Below are 21514 nucleotides of genomic sequence, written 5' to 3'. Positions count from 1 at the left end.
CTTTTGTTACTGTAGCATAACCTAGCGAAAGCTCAGTGAGACAGCATATAGAATATATGTGTACAGATAGACCAGATAGAGCAGTAGATGAGATTCCGACGATAGTTCAGTAAGCATTAACTAACTACACCCACACTCTCTTAATTCCCTAACAGTAATAATCGAATTCTCGTTCACTAAGATGTGCCTCAAATATTACTTACTTTGTGAAAACTTCCCTGGCTACTCAAGTATTTGGTCAGGACTCTTTATTTTTTTTCCCCCCAGGCTGGAGTGCAGTGGTGCCATCATAGCTCACTAACCTCTAACTGAAGTCTCAAGGAATCTTTCTGTCTCAGCCTCCCGAGTAGCTGAGACTACAAGTGTGCACTACCATGCTCGGCTAATTTTTCAGTTTTTATTTTCAGAGATGGGGTCTTACTATATTGCCCAGTCTGGTCAGGACTGTTGATTACATATGATAGAAACCCAACCAACTCTAGTTCCCCACCACCTTTCAAGCCGCTGTTCCCTGGGTCTTCCCAGTCTCTATAAATGGCAGCTCCATCCTTCAAGTTGCTGAAGCCCCAAATCTCAATGTTAACCTTAATTTCTCTCTTTTATCTCACAGGCAATCTGAAGGCAAATCCTGTTTCGACCCAGGCGAAGGTTCCTGGTGATCCAGGGTCTCACCAGCCGATTGTCCCTTCCTTTCCTCCTGAGGGTGTCTGGAGCTTCAGTGTTGTGTGCTCTTGGCCTCCACGCTGGGGTGCCACCGACTCCCACTGTCCAGGGCTTCTGGTGGACTCTCCGAGGCACTGATGCAGAAACTTCCCCATTCGGTGCACCAAGAGCAGCCTCACATGGTGTGGGCCGACATGAAGAGCTGCCGGATCCAACAGGTGAAAATCCCGAGGCATTGCCCGCTCGATGGGGTCAGAGAGTCCTCTTTCTATTGTGACTCAGATGTGAAGGGAAGATGCCAAGGTCCCTAAAGATCGCAGGGCCTTGCCTGGCATGAAACAGATATGAAATAAGTATTTGTTAAATGAATGAACAAATATTCCCAGCGTGTGCTGCCCATGACCTGCAGTGCCGTGGTCAGGTGGAAGTGATTTTACTTCAGGAGAGGACAGTGTTCTCTCCAGGACTTTTCCTCAGTAGCTAGATCTGCATCCCTCTCCTCACTCTTCCCCTCTCACCCCCCATTGTCTGCCCCCTTTTCTCTCTGTTTCCACCCTGCTGTCCCCTTTCACCTGCTTTCTCTTCTTCAGCTTTCGTGGCTCATCTCCTCCCTGTCCCCCTGCATCCCCCAGGCTCAGGCCCCTACTCTCTCCTGGATGGGGAGATGTGTCTGGTTTTAGGCAGTGCCCTCTAGATGTGTCCAGGATGGGGAAACATGGCTCAGTTGACAGTATAATGGGTTAAAAGAGTGGCCACTTTTGAAGGCCTGTCCCATCTCCCATTCCAGAATCCTGTAGGACTTAGAATTTATGGGCCACAGTGGAATTCTTGGTTCCCCAGGACCTTGTGGTGGATGTCTTCTTTCCCTGAGCTTTCATGGGGTGACTATTAGGTAGCAGGTCCTGCTCTGGGCTAGAGGCCCCATAAATCTCAGGCCACTACCCCACGGAACCCAGCACTGCAGGCATTGGGAGGGGGAGAAAGAAAGGGGCATGATTTGTTTGTGTCCTTCTCACGTGGCCGCCCACCAGGTCCTGGGGGAGTGGGAGCAAGTGCAAGGAGAGAAGTCCAGTGAGAAAGGTAAATGGATGACATCAGACCCAGGGGCTGAGGCCACTAACTGCAGCCAGGTAACTTCTGGAGTGGACAAGGATCAGTAGGGACGGTCGTGGCCTGGTGTTCTGGGGTCCACTATCTCCTCTCATTCTTGTGGGCAGAACTTATCCAAGATAAGACTCAGTGCCTCTGGCAATAGTGGGCGAGAGAATGTGTTTCAGAGGAGGAGGAAGGGGTTGTACCCCATGGACAGTATATGGTTTTACAGTAGTGCGTCTTTCTCTAGTAACTAGTTAGCATGTTCCTGTTAATGGAAAATATTGGTGGTGTAAGTTCCCCAGTGTTCTCATCTTCATGTAAATTTGTTCCCTCCCTCCCTCCCTCCCTCTCTCCCTCCCTCTCTCCCTCTCTCCCTTCCTTCCTTCCCTGCTTCCCTCCAACTCTCTTTCTCTCTCTTTATTCTTTCCCTCCCGCCCTCCTTCCCTTCGTCCTTTCCTTCCTCCTTCCCTCCCTCCCTTCTTTCCTTTCTTCCTTTCTGCTTTTCTTTTTCTTTCTTTCTCATGCTCTCTCTTTTTCTTTCCTTTTCATTCTCTCTGCTTTTTTGAGTAGATCACACTGTATTGAAACCTACATTATTTACCAGAATCTCTGGAGCTGCTTCTGTCTTGCAGGCAGGGAGCTCGTCCAGTAGCCCTTAGCTCCTCCCAGCCCCTCCTTTGATTTGTGGATTCCACCGGGGCAGCTGCTGAGTCTCAGTGGTTTCTAGTCTTCACCAAGGTCTGCCCACCCAGATGGTTTGTACGTGTCTTTACCACAAACCTGCACTATCTAGATTGCTGAGGCTGCTTCTCCCTAACTGATCTGCTGTTTTCCGGGGCACCCCAGGATTCGAGGTAAATAGCACAGGCCTGGAAATCTCCAACTGCTCTGACTCCAGGTTGGTGCACTTCAATGCCAAGTACTAACCACACAATAACAGGATGCCACCAAAACCTTGATATGCGACTGCTGCATCCTATTTAAAAAAAAAAAATTAATAGACATTATTTTTTAGAATGGTTATAGGTTTACAGAAAAATTGAGTGGATAGTACAGAGAGTTCCCCTAGGCTCCCATGTCCTCCAGCACACAATTTCCCCTATAAGTATGTTGTATTAGTGTGGTTCATTCGTTACAATTGATGAACCGCTATTGATACATCATTATCAACTGAAGTCCATAGTATACATTAGAGTTCATCTGAGTTTCACAGATTATGTGTTTTGGCAATTACATAGTGTCCTAAATCCCCAATACAGCATCATGCAAAATAATTTCACTGCTGAAAATTCCCTGTGCTTCACCATTTCATGCGTCTACCTCTCCACTCCTGACAACCACTCATCATTTTACTACTTCTCTCTTTTTGACTTTCCAAGAATGTCCTAGAGTTGGAATCGTACAGTATGTAGGTTTCCAGACTAACTTCTTTCTAGCATTATGTATTTTAAGTTCCTGCATGTCTTTTTATGACTTGATAGCTTGCTTTTTAGAATCACTGAATCAGATTTCGTTGTGGGGCTACAACACAGTTTGCTTATCCATTCACTTGGTGAAAGACATCTTGCGTACTTCCAACTTTTGGCAATTATGAATAAAATTGCTGTAACTACTTATGTGCAGGATTCTGAGTGAACTTAAGTTTTCCAGAGTGACTGTACCCTTTTGATTTCTACTGGCTATGGAGAGTTCTGGTTGCTTTTCATCTTTGAGAGCATTTGGTGTGTTCACCTTTTTGAATTTTAGCCATTCTAGTAGGTTTACAGTGATATCTCATTTTTGTTTTAATGTGCAATTCCCTAATCCCAAATGATTTTGAGCATCTTTTTCATATGCTTATTTGCCATCTGTGTATCTTATTAATGAGGTGTTCAGATCTTTCACCAATTTTTTCTTTTTTTTTTGGCTTTGTGTTGTTTAGTTCTCAGAATTCTTCATATATTTTGGAGAGAAGTTTTCCTACCAGATTATTTTGTAAATATTTTCTGCCAGTCTGTGACTTGCTTTTTCCATTCTCTTAACAGTGTCTTTCACAGAGCAGAAGTTTTTAATTTTAATGAGATTCAACTTAATTTTTTTTCATTAGTATATTGTGCTTTTGGTTTTGTATCTAAGAAGCCATCGTTGAACCCAAGATCCGTGAGATTTTCTCGAATGTTATCTCCTAGGATTCTTAGGGTTTTGCACCTTGTAGCCTTTTGCTAGCTGTGAGGACAAGTGATGGCTCCCTAGCTCTTTCTGCGTTGGAATAGAAACCCAAAAGTTTGTTTAAAGAATGACTTGTTATAAAAGTCACCCATTGTCAACATGCGACTCAGTGATTTCAGCTGATTTATGGAATTGTGCAGCCATCAGCAGAGTTTCTACTTCAGCACATTTTGTCGCTTCCCCAAATTCCCTTGAACCTCTTTGTAGTCATTTCCTAATCCCTGGTCCCCATGACTGGGTTGGAAGAGAATGAATATTTGGAAAGCAGACTTCATTGTATTTACATTTTCATGTGTTTGGGACTTTATATAGTGGACTATTGTGTTCATTTTGTGACAAGTAGAGAAGAGATTGCATTCTAGGGATGGTTTTTTTGGGAAACATAACAGTAGTCCTGTTTATGGCTCTCCTTGAATTGGTTAATCTGTGTTGGTGACCGGTATTTACTACCAGACCTTGTCTGGTGAGCACAAGGAAAGGAATTTTAAAAAATCTGCTGTTAAAATCGAGATGATACATTTTCATGTAATAATATGTGGAGTTAAGTAATGAACTATCTTTATTTGTTATTTATTTATTTATTTCCTTTTTGAGATGGAGTTTTTCTCTATTCCATGGACTGGAATGCAATGGTGCGATCTCAGCTCACTGCAACCTCCACCTCCTGGGTTCAAGTGATTCTCCTGCCTCAGCCTCTTGAGTAGCTGGGATTAAAGGTGCCTGCCACCACGCTTGGCTAATGTTTGTATTTTTAGTAGAGACAAGGTTCCTCCGTGTTGGCCAGGTTGGCTTCTAACTCTTGACTTCAAGTGATCCACCTGCCTTGGCCTCCCAAAGTGCTAGGATTACAGACATGAGCCACGGCCCGACCTGAACCATTTTTATGCTTTCAGAAATGTGATTGATAACGGTAAAGCCACGCTCCCCATGTGCCTGGAATACCCCTCATTGTCTTCTTCAGGTGGCAAGGGCTCTGGAACAACCACATAAGAGTGAGGGCAATATTTTTGCAATAGTTCTTTCATTCATTGATTGGTTGATTGATTTTCTCTCATAGAGGGGTTAGCATCCATGTGTCTGAAATTGAAATTCAAGAGGAGAGACAGACACCTGTACTAGTTTTCTCTTGCTGCCAATTATCACATTACTGTAAACCAGTGGTTTGAAACCACAGAAATCTGGAATGAAGTGTCTGGGTTCTCTGCTCAGAGTCATGTGAGGTGAAAATCCAGGAATGGGCTGGCTGTGTTTTCTTCTAGAGCTTAAGCGATTTCTCCCAGTTCACTACAGATAATGAAAGAGTTCCTATGCTTGTTTGTGGGGGACTGAGGGCCCTTCATCTTTGCTGACTGTCAGCCAGGAGACACTCTGACTTCAGAGGTCCCCTGCTTTCCTCCTTATCTGTCTTTTCCTTTATCAACCAATAGCAGCTCATGGAGTCCTTCTCAAGCTCCTATCTTCTCTAACTTCAGCTTCTCCAACCAGCCCCAGAAAGTTGTCATGTATGGAGTGATGTGATTAGATCCAGTTCATGCAGGTAACCTCACCAGCTTAAAGTCATATAACTGGCATATAACAACATAATCACAGGAATGGTGTCTCATCACCTTAATGGGCTTTAGAGACAAGGGTGTGGCATGTTTGGGGACCATTTCAGAAATTCCATCTACCGCAGTATTCACATTCCCCCAACTGCGAAATGCATTCACCCTCTCCCCTAAGGTTTCCGAATTTCATGTCATTAAAGCATTAGTTCAACATGAAAAATGTCATGTAGAACACATCAGATGAAAAGTTTAAAATCCCATTTAAAACATCCACACCAGGTGTGGATGAGGCTTCTGAGGGTGTCCGTTAAGTACAGATCCTTGATATAATTCCCTTTCCTCCGTTGACCTGTGAAACGGAACGAACAGCTTATCTTCCCCTAATGTGAAATGACGGGACAGACATGGAATAACAACTACAGTGATTCTAGTTCAAAATGAGGGAACAAGGAAGGGATAAAGAAGTCACTGACCCACAATAGTTTGGAAATGGAGCTGGGCAAAATCCAGCAGGAGTTTTTTAATTAGGATCCACAGCCTGGGACTGACCCGCTGTCCTGTGAGTCTTTGCCTCTGGGCTCTCTGCTCTGCATTTCTTGAGACCATGATTGTTCATCTCTTTTCTCAAGAGATTGTTCATACTCTTTTGTGTATGGCTCCTATTGCACTCAAAATGTTTTTGAGATTCATCCATGTTGTTTTGTGTGTCAACAGTTTGTTCCTTTAGGCTTTCCATGGAATGAATGTATCACCGTTTATTAATCCATTCTTGTATTGACAGATGCTTGAATGTTTCCAGTTTTTCCTCTTATGAATAAAAGTGCTATGAACATTCTTGTATAAATCATTTTCTGGACATATGTTTTAATTTCTCTTGGGTAAATGCTTAGGAATTACTAAGTCATAGAGTAGGTAGTTGTTTAGTTCTGTAAGAAGATGCCAGACATTTTTCCCCAAAGTGTTTATACTATTGTACATTCCAAGCCCTTAATGTATGAAGGTGAGAAAGCTTTTGCTACTTGTAAAGAGGCCTGTCTATATACATGTAATTTATTTTTTAATTTTTATTTTTTGAGACGGAGTCTCGCTGTGTCACCCAGGCTGGGGGGCAGTGGCGTGATCTCAGCTCACTGCAAGCTCCGCCTCCCGGGTTTACGCCATTCTCCTGCCTCAGCCTCCGAGTAGCTGGGACCACAGGCGCCCGCCACCACGCCCGGCTAGTTTTTTGTATTTTTAGTAGAGACGGGGTTTCACCATGTTAGCCAGGATGGTCTCGATCTCCTGACCTCGTGATCCACCTGCCTCGGCCTCCCAAAGTGCTGGGATTACAGGCTTGAGCCACCGCGCCCGGCCACATGTAATTTTTTCTAACTGGAGACAGGCTGATGACTTCAGGGACATGAGCATGGGATACAGGACACCTGTCATCACCACCAGCATGAAGTTGGGATTCAGGAAGGAGGTTAATTATATAAGGAATCCTGGGACAGCATGAGCTTCTGTCAGGGCACAAAGGGCACTGAAGTGAACAGGGCATAGGGGGCCCTGGTGTCATAGTAAGAAAGTGTCTCATTGGTAAAATCCTTACCCTTGGGGAGGTAAATAAATTCTTTGTTCCTTCTTGGTAGCCCTTGAAGATAAGGATGGTCAAACAAAATAATATCGTATCTGCAGAAACTCAGATCTTGGTAAGATTTTCTAGTAGGGAATCCAATGTTAATGCCAAGAAGCAGCGGCCAGTTGGGATCCAGTGTGAGCCTGTGGATCAAGGTGCGTACTCAAACACAGAGAGCTTTTTGAAAGATGCTACCAGTAGTTTTTCCAGGGCAGAGATGGGTCCTCTATCTTTCTCTCTAACCTAGCCCATATGCTTAGCTGAGAAGGTTTCTTCATATCACTTTAAATGATGATGTCCCTTGTTCAGCAATTTTCTAAACATTGTTTAGATAGGAATTTTATGGGCATTCTTTATTGCATTAGACTTAAATTTAATGCATCTTAAGGTTTTATCGTAAAGTGTTGCCTTATTTCCTTTTTAAGATGATACAATTTATAACATGCGAGTTTGCTGTCTGTCCCCTCCCTTTATGTTCGTATAAAATGAACAGACATGTGGCCATGAAACAGATGGTCATAGAATTGGTTCAGTGGTTGTGGGTGTAGCAAACCAAGAGTGTCTTATCTGAAATCCCACCAGGAATGCCTGGACACAGTAGACAAAGTTTGTTCAACTGGATGCCTTAGGATGCATGCTTCCAAAAACAAAGTAGCCAAAAAGAAACCAGAATAACGGAATATCAGAGCCAGAGGAACATTTGGTGGTAGTTCAGTACGTCCTCCTTTTCAAGCTACAGGGGACATAGTGGAACAGAAGCAGGGATGGGCCTGCCTGCTGTGCCCAAAATTCATTGGAGATTGTTGCGATGAAGAATTTAACTGATGATGAAGGAGAAATAAACCCCCATCAGCTTCAATTCAGGGAGGTTTATTGAAAAGGTGAAGAAGCGTCTTGCAAAGCACAGCATGGCTGAGGCTTGTGGGCTGTGTCTGGGAAAATGAGCAGCCGACAGTGGCTGATGCTCCCCTGACTCTGGGGCCGTGTGGTCTCTCGTTCCCTGAGAGCATCTCTTCTATTCTCTTGTGTCTTCCCTCAGCCTGGCAGTCTCTGTGTACTCTCCAACACATAATTGAGCAAGGCTGTGCCAGCCCCAATGCCACCTGGCACTTTAGGTCAAATTAGAAAGGCATGACATAAACTGGTCCTTTATAATACAGCTGTTGGAACAGCAGTTGAAAATACAGTATCTTGACTCCTGGTTTAGTACTTTATGCTGAACTTTCTTTTCTGAATATGAGCACAGACTTTGGAATGTTAGTGTCACCTAGCATTATTAGCTAGTATTCTCCTTTTGTTTACCCATATCATCCCCTCCTCCTTCCCACAGATCCACTCTCCACTCATTTCCATCCTGTCTTATGCCACTTGGTGCTTGTCCCTTCTAGAATGCATCCCTGGCTCCCCTGTGTACATACTTCTAGTTAGGTTTAGCAATGAAGGGCACCTGATGGAGCCTGGAAGTGAGAGGAAGGTGAGGTCTGTATTTCTTCCCTCTCCCTCCCTGCTCTGGCACTGAATATCTGGCAATAGCTGCATCTGTCTGTTACTTCAGTGGTCACTCTTCCATAGCCCCAATTCTCAGTGGGTCCCATAGCATTATTTACCTTTGTTCCTTTAGCTCCCATCAAGGAAGATCCAGAAACATTCTCCTCACCAAGGCATTAAGAAATGCACGGGTGAGGGGAACAGTGGCGTGACTGTCAAGTACCTGTGGTACCTACTGTCTGCAAACTGGAGGTCATGGCGGGAGATGCTGCATGGATTTGCCCTTGCTGCTGTCAGTGAGAAGAACAGGGTTCTGGAAGAGCAGAGGACAGGCCATGGGACTTGGCCATCTAGAGACAAGGCGGGAGGGATTTCTTTGAGAGGTAGGGTTATGTGGTGGTTACTAATCATTGTGAGGTGTCTGGGAATGTAATGGATGGGAAATCTAGTAAGAAATGAACTTTTGTAATAATTAGAAAAGCTCTAGTTCTGAGGACAGAGACCTGATGCAGTCACCATAGTGGGAATTTATGACCTGGCATCCAGTTGAGATCCCTGGAGCTTCTTGACTGAGGGGAGATGGATCCCTTGAGGAAGAGTGAAGCCTTCAATGTTGCCGCAAGTGTATGCTGTCAATCTTCCTTCAGGCCTCCCCCTGAAGGACCTGAAGTCATTTATGTGAGTGACTGAGGAAAGGGAGATACTCAGAGCTTCTGTGGCTTGTTAGATTCTGGCTCTGAAGAATGCTAACCTAAGGGCACCTGTGGTGGCCATGAAAATGCACTACTTGCATCTCCAGCAGCAGGAGGCCTAACGAATCAACAGCCCAGGCTGCTACACTCCGAATTGAAGACTTGGTGACATTTCCCCTGCGTCTGTGCTATCCCATGATGAGGAAAGCCTCATATCAAGTCCTCTCAACAGAACACCCCTGATGACTGATGAGGATGTCGAAGCTGTTTTCCTGTGGCTGCTGTGATTTACTTTCTTCAAAGTCTGTTTTGTTCATGCACATTAAGTGATTTATATAAAATAGGAGAATAAATGCCTAGACTCCCATGAGTCCATCTTTTATTGATAAACTCTAGTTCTGAGGACAGAAGCTTGATGGAGTCAGTATAGTGGGAATTTATAACTTGGCATCCAGTTCAGAGGCTTGGATCTTCTTGACTGAGAGGAGATCGGGTCCCTCTGGGGAACAAAGAAGCCTTCAATGTTGTTTCAAGTGTATCCTGTAAATCTTCCTCTAGGCCTTCCCAGAGGGACCTGCTATATGACGTATGATCCAGTGACCCCAAATTCAGAGTGTTCTCGTCTACTCTGAAGAATGCAATATCTTACTCCTCTGGATTCAACCTAGTACCAATATTTGTGTGTAGCTATGCAGCTTAATAGACCAAAGCTAATTAGATGAGGAATGGTAGACCCAATTCAACCGTACAGGCATCAACCAGATCAGCATACAGGCATCCCTCTCCCACCGTTTCATTTTTGTCCCCACTCCAACGTCTTCTCCATTTTGTTTGTATTAATTTTCTATTGCTGCATGCTAAATTACTGCTAGCTTTTAGAGGCTTAAAATAAGACTGATTTATTTTCTTGCAGTATCCACAGATGAGAAGTTGAGGCCTGGATTAGCTGGGTCTTCTTCTCAGGGCCTCACAGGCTGAAATTAGGCTGGGTTTCTTTCTGTAGTTTCTGGGGAAGAACTTGCTCTCTAGTTTCCTCAGGTTGTCAGCTGAGTTCAGTTCCTTGTGACTGTAGAACTGAGATCTCTATTTTCTTGCTGACTGTCAGCCAGGGGCCTCTCGCTGCTCCTGGAGGCCTCCCATGTTCCCAATACATGCTTCCTCCAGCCAGAAGAGGAGACTTGCCCTGCATGGAAACCCTCCTGCACTTCACATCTCTCCAGGAAGACCTCAGTCCCTCCAAGGAACTCACCTTCATTAGGTCAAGCTCATAAGATCATCTCTCTATATTAAATTTGACTGATCTGAGATCTCGATTACATCTGCTAACTTGTTTTTGCATTAAATTGTAACACAATCACAGGAGTGATGTCACTGGCCTTTGTCTACAGTCAGGAAGAAGTGATTATATGAGAACAAAGATCACTGGGGGTCATCTTAGGATTTGACCATAATATTATAAAGACACAGTAATTAAAAGAGTATGACAGATTTTTGGTTGTTTCCCCTAGAATAAATCATATCAGACTAATCCTGCCTCCATAAACAAGCATAAAATTGTTTTCAGACAGTGGACAACAGGCAGTACAACAGGAAACTAAAGGGGGGGGGGCATGATTTCCTAGTTCTTTAGGGAGAATTTTTCAGCAGCTGCATCGTGGGCTGGAGTCCACTCAAAGCAGGACAGCCCCACTGAGGTGAGAAGGCAGAGATCAGAGTTGAAGTCCACTGAAGCAACTGCAGTCTGTGGGGCAGGGCAGCAATGAGGAGACAGCTGTTCAGAGGGGCAGCTGTCGAAGTCCATGAGGGGTTCCATGTGCACACTTATCAAGGACGGTACTCTACCTGCACAAGGAAAAGACAAACAGATTTAACAGAGGGGTGGCTGCTGTCAAATTGAGTTTAGACCGGAGGTAGTTGAGGTGGAGGAGGGTTGGGGAATGGATGATGGCGTTTCTGCCATCCAGGGTGGGAAGAACTCACACACACCTCATTAGCACCTGGGTATCCAACTGAGACACTAGAATGACTGTGGTTTAGGAATAAGTGTCACACTTTACAGTAAGGCCTATTCTAGACCAACCCTAGTAAAGCCTAAAACCAAACCCTGACAAAATCCACAAAGCGGTGGATTGGTGATTGCCAAATTAGAGGGTCTTGGGAAATGCTGTGGGCTTTCCATGCATTCATTTTAATAAAACATAAACCAAGTCCACATAAGTCCAAAGTGATCAGACAGTAATTTTCCTGCCCACTAGAACAAAATTAATTCACACAATCAATGACACAAGCTAGTCAAGTCGACATTTAAGCAAAATACATCTAAGAACAGCTAACAAATAACTCTTCTCAAACTCACATAGAACATTCACCAAGATAAATCACATATGCTGAGGAATCCTTAGTATTTTCTGTCATGTCTCTTTGACTTGTGTATACTGTGCTCAAGCTCTTAAAATTATACACTTTAATTATACACATTAATATACTTGATTATACTTTAATAAATCTCAATTGCATGTAATTTATATTTCGATATATTTGTTAAATTTTATAATTAAAAAAAGTGTCCTGGCTTGATTCAAGAAATCTTTTTTATATTAAAAAAATATAATTTTATATATTATCAGGGCAAAAGAGAAAAACCATGTGATAACCTTATCATACACAGTAAAAGCATTTGGCAAAATTGAAAACTTTTTTCATGATTTTTATAAAAACAAATCCCAGAAAACTCTCAGCATGATAAAAACAGAAGGCAACACTTCTAACCCCATTAAGGATAGATTTGAAAAAAACTCACAGGTAACATTATATTAAATGGCATAAAATTGAATGCTTTTCTATTAAATCAGAGAAAAAAGTAGAATATCTGTTGGTACGCTTTCAATTCAGCATTATACTAGAGATCTAAATGCAATAAGGTAAGACAAATAAATAAAAGTATTGAAAAGATTGAAAAGAAAGAATTGAAATTGTTTTTATTCACAGATAATGGCTGTGTATGTTAATAATCCTAGAAATCTACAAAAATCTACCAAAAGTAATTAGTGAGTTTGATAATGTTACAGAATATAAGCTCAATATAAGTAGTCTTGTGTATTTCTGTATATTAGCAACGAGCATTTGCAAAAAGAAGTAAAAAACAGTGTCATTTAAAGTAACATCTAAATACATGTTTTCTTATAAATAAATTCAACAGGCTGGGCGCAGTGGCTCACACGTATAATCTTAGCACTTTGGGAGGCTGAGGTGGGCATATCATGAGGTCAAGAGATTGAGACCATCATGCGTAACATGGTGAAACCCAGTCTCTACTAAAAATGCAAACAATTAGCTGGGTGTGGTGGCATGTACCTGTAGTCCCAGCTACTGGGGAGGCTGAGACAGGAGGATCACTTGAACCTGGGAGGCAGAGGTTGCAGCGAGCTGAGATTGCATCACTGCACTCCAGCCTGGGTAACAGAGCAAGATTCTGTCTCAAAAAAAAAAAAAAAAAAAAAAAAAAAAGGAAAGAAAGAGAGAGGGAGGTGAGGAGGGAGGGAGAGAAGAAAGAAAGAAAATCAACAAAATTTATGTTTGGCCAGTACACCAACAACTACAAGAAATTGCTTTAAGAAATTATGAAAGAACTCAATTAGTGGGGAGATAAACCTTGTCATGGATCAGAAGAGTTATGTTTTAAAAGTCAGCTTTTCATCAGTTGATTTCCAGATCCAATGCAATTCTAATAAAAATTCCAAGCAGCATTGTGGTAGAAAGTTTACAAGTTGATTCTACTGTTTATATGGTAATGTCGATGATCAAGAATAATAAAGGAGCAATATTATAATAGAATAATGGTGAATGAATTCACTACCTATTTCCAGAATTACTCTGCAGCTATGAAAATCATGTGTTTTGTTGAAAAAAAATAGAATATATATCAGTGGAAGGGAAGAGAGAATCCAGAAATAGATACTCACATATATGTCTAATTAATGATTCTTAGGACATATGTATGTATACAAACCCCCCCCCACACACACACATATGTGACCTAGGGAAATTTTCCCATCTTTCTGAGTTTGTTTTCTCATCGGGAACAGGATAATACCTAAGTAACAGGCTAGTTCATAGATTTAAATATGATCCCGTGGCAGAGGACATGAACCATAATTAATTGTTAAGAATATATTTACACTGAACTCCCCTTTTTATCCATGTGAAAGTTGTAGACAAACAACAATTGACAAAGAATAGACAGAATGTTCTAAGCAAAATATTATTTATTCCTTTGTTTCTGGAAAGAAGTCACACATACAGTAAAAATAATTGGAGAGGACCTAGTTCATATTGAACAATCTTCTCCAAACCCTGAAACAGGTCTACTTTCTAACACCAGAGATGTCTTGACTGAGTCCAACCCCTGCAATCTCCTCTGTCTGGAATAGACAGAGGAAGTTTGCTCCAGCCTTAGAACAGCATGGGCTGGCAAGCATTCTCAGAGAGGCTCTCAGCTTCAACTCTAAAGGGCCTGAGGAATATGTGCAACTGGGTTGGGTTAAGGCCAAGCTGAACCACACGACCAGGGCTCTCACCAGCACCAAAGTCAGTGGAAGGATATGAGTCCCCAGAGCTCTGCTACAGGCCATGGATGCTCCATGGAGGGGTGGTGAGCATATGGATTACAATCAGGAGAAACATCGGTAATGGACAGGAGGCATAAATAAACCATGTCCACCCTCCTCTACAACCCAGGAAAGTTCTCCTTTAAAAAACGATGTCTTGAAGAAAACAAGTACAAATCTTTGTGACTTTGGATTAGACATTTTTTAAGTAGGCACAAACAATCCAAAAATAGATGGAGAAATGGACTTCATTAAAATAATAACTTATATGCTTCAAAGGACACTGTCAAGGAAGTGAAAACATAATCCACATAATGGGAGAACTATTTCCAAATTATATATTTGACACAGGTCTAATACCTAGAGTGTATAAGGAATTCATATAACTGAGCAAAAAACGACAAACGACCCAATTTAACAATGGGAAAAAAAGCTGTGAGTAGAGGTTTCTCTAAGGAAACACACAAATGGCCAAGAAGCACATGCTAAGATGTTCAATGTTTTTCATCATTAGGAAAATGTAAATTTAAACCAAAATGAGATACCAGTTCACACCCACTACTATGACTTAAGAAAAAAATAAAGACAATACATGTTTGGAAAGTTATGGAGAATATGGAATTCTCATATATTACTGTTGGGAATGTAAAATGGCATAGCTACTGAATTTGGTGAACAGTGTGTGAGTTCCTCGAAAATTTAACAACAACAAAAAAAGTAAAGCATAAAGTGACATATGATGCAGCAATTGCACTCGTAGGCTTATAACCAAGAAAATGAAAAACAGGTGTTCACTCAAAAACTTGTACAAAGCTGTTCATAGCAGCATTATTCTTAATAGTTAAAAAGTGGAAACATCTTAAACCACCATCAGTTGATGAATAAACAAAATGTGGTGTAACATATAGTGGCATATTATTGGGCCATAAAAGTTCATGTAACGAAAGATGAAACTTGAGAACAATATGCTAAGAAACAGATGGAAAATGTCACAGTTTGTTATTCCCTATAGAGGAAGTGCCCAGAACAAGTACATCTATATCTAGAGAAAATAGATTAGTGGTTGTCAGAGACAGCAAGAAGGGGGCAATTGAAGAGTGACTGCCCGTAGGTACAGGCATGCTTTTTGGCATTATGAAAATATTCTGGAATGAGGTAGTAGAGATGGTTGTGAAACTTTTGGAATATGGTAAAAGACTGAAATGTGTGGTTAAAATGGTGAATTTTGTGATATATGAATTATACTATAGAAATAATAACAGTAATAAAGCAAGGTGTCTTTCCACATCTCCATGTCCTGTATTTTCATTAAAAAAAAAAAAAAAAAGGGAAAAAAAAGGAAAAAGCATTTCAGGCCAGGCTCAGTGGCTCACTCCTGTAATCTTTGGAGGCCTAGGTGGGAGGATCGCTTGAGGCCAGAAGGTCAAAACCAGCCTGAGCAACATAGCAAGACCTTGTCTCTATGAAAAATAAAAAATTAGCCAGAAATGGTGATGTGTGCCTAGAGTTCCAACTACTTGTAAAGCTGAGGTAGGAGGATCGCTTGAGCCCAGTATTTCGAGGTTGCAGTGATCTATAATCACCGGTGCACTCCAGCCTGGGTGATAGAACAAGACCCTGTCTCAAAAAGGAAAGAAAAAAAAAAAAAAAAAAAGCATCTCACTTTAATAGTAAGTGACCAGAATGTGATGCTGGCAGCATGTTGTGAGGAAATGTATTAGATGAAAGAAGTTAAATTCCAGAAGTTTTCCTCTTTTCAGAAATGAGATATGGGGGAGAGAAACACGCACTTGGAAGGAACTGACCCGGCTGAATTGGAAAATGTGAGAAGGGAGTGGGGAAGAGGCTGCTCCACCTGAGATCTGGCTCCAGGACTTACAGCAAGGGGAACTTGGGCAAGTTACAGACTCTCTGTGCCTCAGTTTCTTCATCAGCAAAACAGAAAGAATCATCCCATCAACTGTAAGGTCAGTGCTATCAGTGGGTCCCCAAATTCAGTGCACATCCGAGTCATGTTAACAAACACATTCCAGGCCCCACCTGAGCCCTCTGAATCAGAATCCCTGCAAGGAGGACACTGAACTTGTATTTGCACTGACTTTCCCAGCTGTTTCTTACTTTGATGAAGTTGGGGGTAGGACCCATTGAGCTGCATCACATCATTCCGAAGCCAATACACAACAGCAGAACAAGAATATTTTCAATGCAGTCTCTAAAGCAGAGGAGAAACTATTGAGGGAACCTAGAAGTAAAGGAGAAGGAGATCTGGTTTGCTGGGCTCCATTTAAACTTTATTTTGAGTACAGCAGAGCCACGAGCCCTTCGGGACACATGCCTGAGGCAGTGACCGTCCAACTTTGGAAGAGTGGAAGCCCTAGTTTCAAATTCAAGCATGCTTTGAGTAGAAATTCAGTTGACCTCTTTTTGCACAGCCACATGGCCAATCTTGCCTAAGCTGCTCCCCTTACAAGAAAAGGAATCATCCTGCTAGGAATTCAAACTTCAGCAGTCATGGGTAAGTAAGGAAGTCTTATGAATCTATTCTAGCCACCTAACAAGAAACCAGAAATTTAGCAAGCTCTTTCCATTTCAGGACAGTTGTGTTCACTAGATCAGAGGCATGAAGAACAGACCCCTAAAAAGGGAAAGTGTTCCTTTCAGTTTTAGGACATCACTGGAACATTCGGGAAGTGGAAACACAGCTGCCTGCTCTACAGTATGGGTTGCCTTTGTGTCTGGAATGTGTCTGACATCCTGATCCCTGTGTCCATTTCAGGGAGCCTTGGGAGGAGCCTGAGTCACTGATGGAATTGGACAGTGCATGGAGATGCTTCAGCAGGACGCGGGTAAGTGCAGGGGCAAGTCCAGGTCATACTGAGGGAGAATGAGTGGTGTTGATGGGGACAGACAAAGGTAAAATCCAAAGTTTGTGCTTCATCTTCAAAAACTCAAACTAATAACAAACTTGGCCTTATGAGAAATCATAAGTATTTTTCTATTTCCATGAGAATTTAATCTCAAAACAGGAATCAGAAAAATATTAAGTCCAGGGCATAAAACCTAAACCGTTGCTCATATTTATTCTTTCTAAATAGAGCAAAGTATAAAATCATCTCCGTAAAACATACCCTGTGGTTATAAAAAGGCAAAAGTCTTAGTGAGAATCATTGGTATTCCATAGAAGACTGAATTAAACACAGCCAAGGGAAGACCCAAGTCTCATACTTCTCTTGTATATTTCAAAGTTTCAGGGAAATTCCAGGTGATAGAGGTTATTTCCCATAATGTTAAAGCAAGGTTTCAGACACTTGAGAATTTTGGTCCCAGTACTCTAGGAGGGCACACCTCTGTCCTGGAAAATAATCCAGGTATGTATACTCTTCCTGTGACTCATTGTGGTCATTCTTCCAGCTTCACAGAAACCAAAAAATAGAAATATGTCCAAAGACATGATTTGCTATCCCTCTTCTTCAGGTTTCTTACCTGTTACATATGGATAATAGCATTACCTTAAGGATTATGGTGAAGATACAACATCCAAATATGAGCACAGTTTTGAGCAAAATGCCTTGTACAAATTCATCAGTGAATATCTACTAATTATGTGAATATTTACTGAATTATATGGATCCTAGGAATAATGACTGAAGAATGACTGTGATTGCTTTTATTGGCAGTGCTGAAAACTCATCCCTGTGTGACCTCAAGTAAGCCATGTAACTTTGTGAACCTGCAGTTTTATCATTTTTAAAATGAAGAAACTTGACAGATTTTCATCATGACACAGAACGTCAGGTTTCCCAGACCCCGGAAAATACGTTAACTTAAAGCTGTTGATACATCTCAAAGCAGTATCCTTCCAGTGTCATTGGAGGACAGTGCGGGCTGCAGTGAGGCACGCCTTCAAATGGGATTGATCCAGTCCTCGTTCCTTAACTTCCACATGAATGCTGAGCGGCCCAGGATCACACCCAGTGCACCCACAACTCAGGCAAGTCCAGCAGCCAATCCTAGGAGACCTGGGCTACAGAACAGTCTCCCAAGTTCCAGGCTCACAAAACCTCGGTGGGGATGGAAGCTGAGAAAGTGAGGAGGTGGCTCAGGGGATTGCTCTTTCCTACTCATTCCTCTCATCTCAAACTCACCTTCTGCTGCACCACTGAGGATCACCAGCCAACCCTGACCATAACCTTGACCTTGCCATGTTCTGTTAGTGAAATGAAACCAAAAATGAATGATGTTAGTCCAACTCAACAAAATATATATCAAAACATATTCCATAAGAGCCGCTCATGGCCCTGTTCTTTCCAGTATATGGGAAAACAAAAGGGAAACAACCAAATAGCATCAGGTTTATGAAACTTCCTAAGATAGACGGTCATACATGTTTTCAGGAGATCTCTATATACATGAATTTGATCACTTGATCCCTTGAAAAGAGCTCTTGAGGCACTAGAATGACATCTACAATTGACAAGTATGAAATGTGGTGCTCAGTGCCGTGAAAATACAAATCAACCCACATAGAGGAAGAGCTTTGGACATAGGGATGTCAAACTGGTCTAGAGTGTAGTGAAAGCCAAGATGCTTTTCTTACTGGTGCCCCAGTAAGAAAAAAGAAATCAACATAACAATGAGATGCAGCAAGAAGAATACTGAGACAGGAAAGAAAACATTTTAAAAAAATGAATTATTTATTCACTTTCTAGTGGATACAGAAAAAACTGCAGAAGATGCAGAGGATATCAGGGCAGGCTAAAAGTTTCATATCTTACACTTGCAGAAAAGGCTTAAGATCTGTTTTAACTGGGAGCAGGTGGGGTGACTTCATGACTGCCATTAAGAAAATATAACCTGTTGGGAAACTGTTTCTGACTTGATGATGTTGTACAGACAAGAGAGAAACAGTGAGGAATGTGCTTAGATGTATTGGGAAAGAGACAGTCTGTGGCATTGTCACAAAGGTACATGAATATTGAGAGTGAATGCTGAAGGAATGAGCCCATTGGTGGTGACCCTCAGGTGAGACCAGGGTGCCTGTGTTTCAGCCAAGCCAGTGCAATTGGAACGCAGGCTCCTAAGATTCCATGACACCCCCACCTTCTAATTCTGTTATTGCAACTGCAGACCGTTACCTGGCACGCTGGCCACAATCTTCCTCACTCTTGTGAGACTCTGAGCGACTGGCAGTGCCTTAGCTCTGAACTCAGACACCTCGAACCTTGTTTTTGTGGTTAAGGATCCTAAAGTGCTGTGGGGACTGATCTCGTTTTTCTCAACAGTAAGTTAAGAATTTCAGTTACTGCCATCCCTCAGTCCTGATTCAACCTATTTGATATCACCGGTTTGTAACCCATCATGTGTTTGGGTTTCTTCTCCCCAGTCCCTGACTCCACGTCTTCTGCCACACACGTCAGCATGGTGGTATATGCGGGCCCTTGGTCCAGTAAGAAGGCAGAGATGAACACTCTAGAAATCAATGAGAAATTGCGCCCCCAGCGGACAGAGAACAAACATCAGTTCCTAAACACCAAGGAGAAATATCTTGTAACTCAAGTGGCCTACTTTCTGACCAAGGGGCAGAACAGTTACAGTAAGTTCCATAGGCTCACCATCACAAAAGTGATGGATGATGTCCTGTCTTCTCTCTGAGAAACTGAATTCTCTCTCCATCAAAAATAATTTAATCCTTCCCTTACTTCTAGGAAAATAGAAATGGGTATTTTCACATTTTGTTAATGTTAGAAGACAGAGGTACCAAAGTATTTTGAAACTTTCCCTGTTTGCCATCAGGTGGGGATGGACCTAGAGGTAGAATAGCAGTTATTGATTTCGGACACAGGCATGGAACCACCTGTTTTCTCCGAGAGGCTAAATCATGTTTTCAAGAATCCTCTCTGTACCATATAAGATCCGGCAGACAAATGACATCTAGTCTGTTGTTCTAAATGTCTGGGACTAGTGAACTTTTATTCAGGTCAAGCTTCTGTTGAGGCCCAATAGGCCAAGCTCTGTTCTAGGGACCCTGAGGGAAATTTGGTGTTAGTACACAGTACCCGCTATGTGGGGCCTCAAGAGGAGTCTGCTTCTAATAGAACCTGTGGTATCTATAACCGACAGCATCAAGAGCAGGGAGTAGGGGCCGTGCAAGGTGGCCCAGTCCTGTAATCCCAGCACTTTGGGAGGCTGAGGCGGGTGGATCACGAGGTCAGGAGTTTGAGATCAGCCTGGGCAACATGCAGAAACCCCGTCTCTAGTAAAATTACAAAAATTACATGGGAAATGGTGGTGGGCACCTGTAATTCTAGCTACTCGGGAGGCTGAGGCAGGAGAAACCTTTGAACCCAGGAGACAGAGGTTGCAGTGAGCCAAGATCACAGCATTGCACTCCAGCCTGGGTGACAGGGCAAGACTCGTCAAAAAAAAAAAAAAAAAAAAAATTAAAGAAAAGAAAAGAAAAAGCAGAGAGTACCCTGGTGAGAGGGAAGTCCTGCTTCCTCGGGCACAGGCTTTTGTTCCTAAAAGGAAGAAAGATCGCACCCGAGGATGTGTGGAAGTAGTAGTGCAGTGTGCAGAGCAGGAACCCTGAGTCTGTCTCCTGGGCTGCATGCAACTTGCTTGTCCTGTCTGTCCCTCAGTTTCCTCATCTGTTCATAGGGTGCTACAGTAATACCTACCTCTGTAAATTGCTGCAATGAGTTACATGAGTTATTTCTTGTCAATCTCCTAGAACATTTATGGGCACAGATTAAACACTATCTATTAGTTCCTCATTCTACTGTTTGTAAATTAACACAAACTTTGTTTGTATTAGGGCATATTTTCTTCATGGTCTTGTGGTCTTATGTCTCATACTTTATGTTTCTGTTATGATTGTTAAAATCATATCTGCAGATATGATTTAAAAATCAAAGATTTTTAAGATCTTTGACATATTTGTCCTTGAAATTCCCAAATGGAAACCATCAGTCCCATAGTCCTAGGGGCCTTCCCAACTGTCCAAGAAATCTCTACTTCATGCCCCAGTGCAGTGTTTTGGAGGAGAGGCTTCAAGGCTTGTGGAAGTGGCCCCGCATGCAGAGTCACACCTCAGGGGCTGTGAATTCTGACTCCACTTTATTGTGATTGAATCATCTTGTCAACTTCCTTGATGTGCCCTTGAGTTTCGGTTTGTTTGTCTCTAAATTTTGGAGGATGAGATGCCAGAAAGTCAGGAGACTGAAGAGTAAAGAGGTGGAAATCCCTGCCTAGAGCCTGGTACTGGGGTCAGTTATGTCCTTGGGACGGACCTGGCTCCTGCCCTGTAGGCAGTGACCACCGCTCTGTGTCCAGCTTTTCACTGAGGCCAGTGTGTCTGTCTTTTCTCAGACTATGAAGAGTGCAAAGACCTCCTAAAATCTATGCTGCGGGATGAGCTTCAGTTGAAGGAGGAGAAGCTTGCAGAGCAGCTCGGGCAAGCTGAAGAGCTCAGGTGAGGGGGCCCTATGCAGGCAGGTGGGCAGGTGTGTAAATCTCTGATGTACAGCCGCTCGGCGAGGTGAAGTAAGAGCTAAGCTGGGTCTGGGGAAGGGCAGGAATTGCCATGGCAGGCTCACAACA

General features: G+C 42.5%; 1 protein-coding gene across 8 annotated transcripts in view; it reads left to right on the top strand.

Annotated features, from left to right (window-relative positions):
- Positions 1 to 17771: 17771 nt before the first annotated feature.
- The window catches only part of LOC139364200 (NBPF family member NBPF3-like), a 217626-nt gene continuing 213883 nt past the window's right edge, over positions 17772 to 21514 (top strand). For 7 of the 8 annotated variants that reach the window (XM_071099682.1, XM_071099666.1, XM_071099668.1 and 4 more), the window contains exons 1-3: positions 17772 to 17906; positions 19299 to 19508; positions 21284 to 21386. In XM_071099682.1, coding sequence (XP_070955783.1) covers positions 19334 to 19508; positions 21284 to 21386 — 278 coding nt within the window. In that variant the 5' untranslated portion in view covers positions 17772 to 17906; positions 19299 to 19333. Of the gene's footprint in view, positions 17907 to 19059; positions 19197 to 19298; positions 19509 to 21283; positions 21387 to 21514 lie in introns of those variants that run through there. The other variant, XM_071099660.1, reaches the window with a different exon arrangement.

The sequence above is a fragment of the Macaca nemestrina genome, chromosome 1 (assembly GCF_043159975.1).
Source record: "Macaca nemestrina isolate mMacNem1 chromosome 1, mMacNem.hap1, whole genome shotgun sequence".
In the NCBI taxonomy this organism is placed as follows: Eukaryota; Metazoa; Chordata; class Mammalia; order Primates; family Cercopithecidae; genus Macaca; species Macaca nemestrina.
This window is presented reverse-complemented; position numbering and strand designations above follow the sequence as displayed.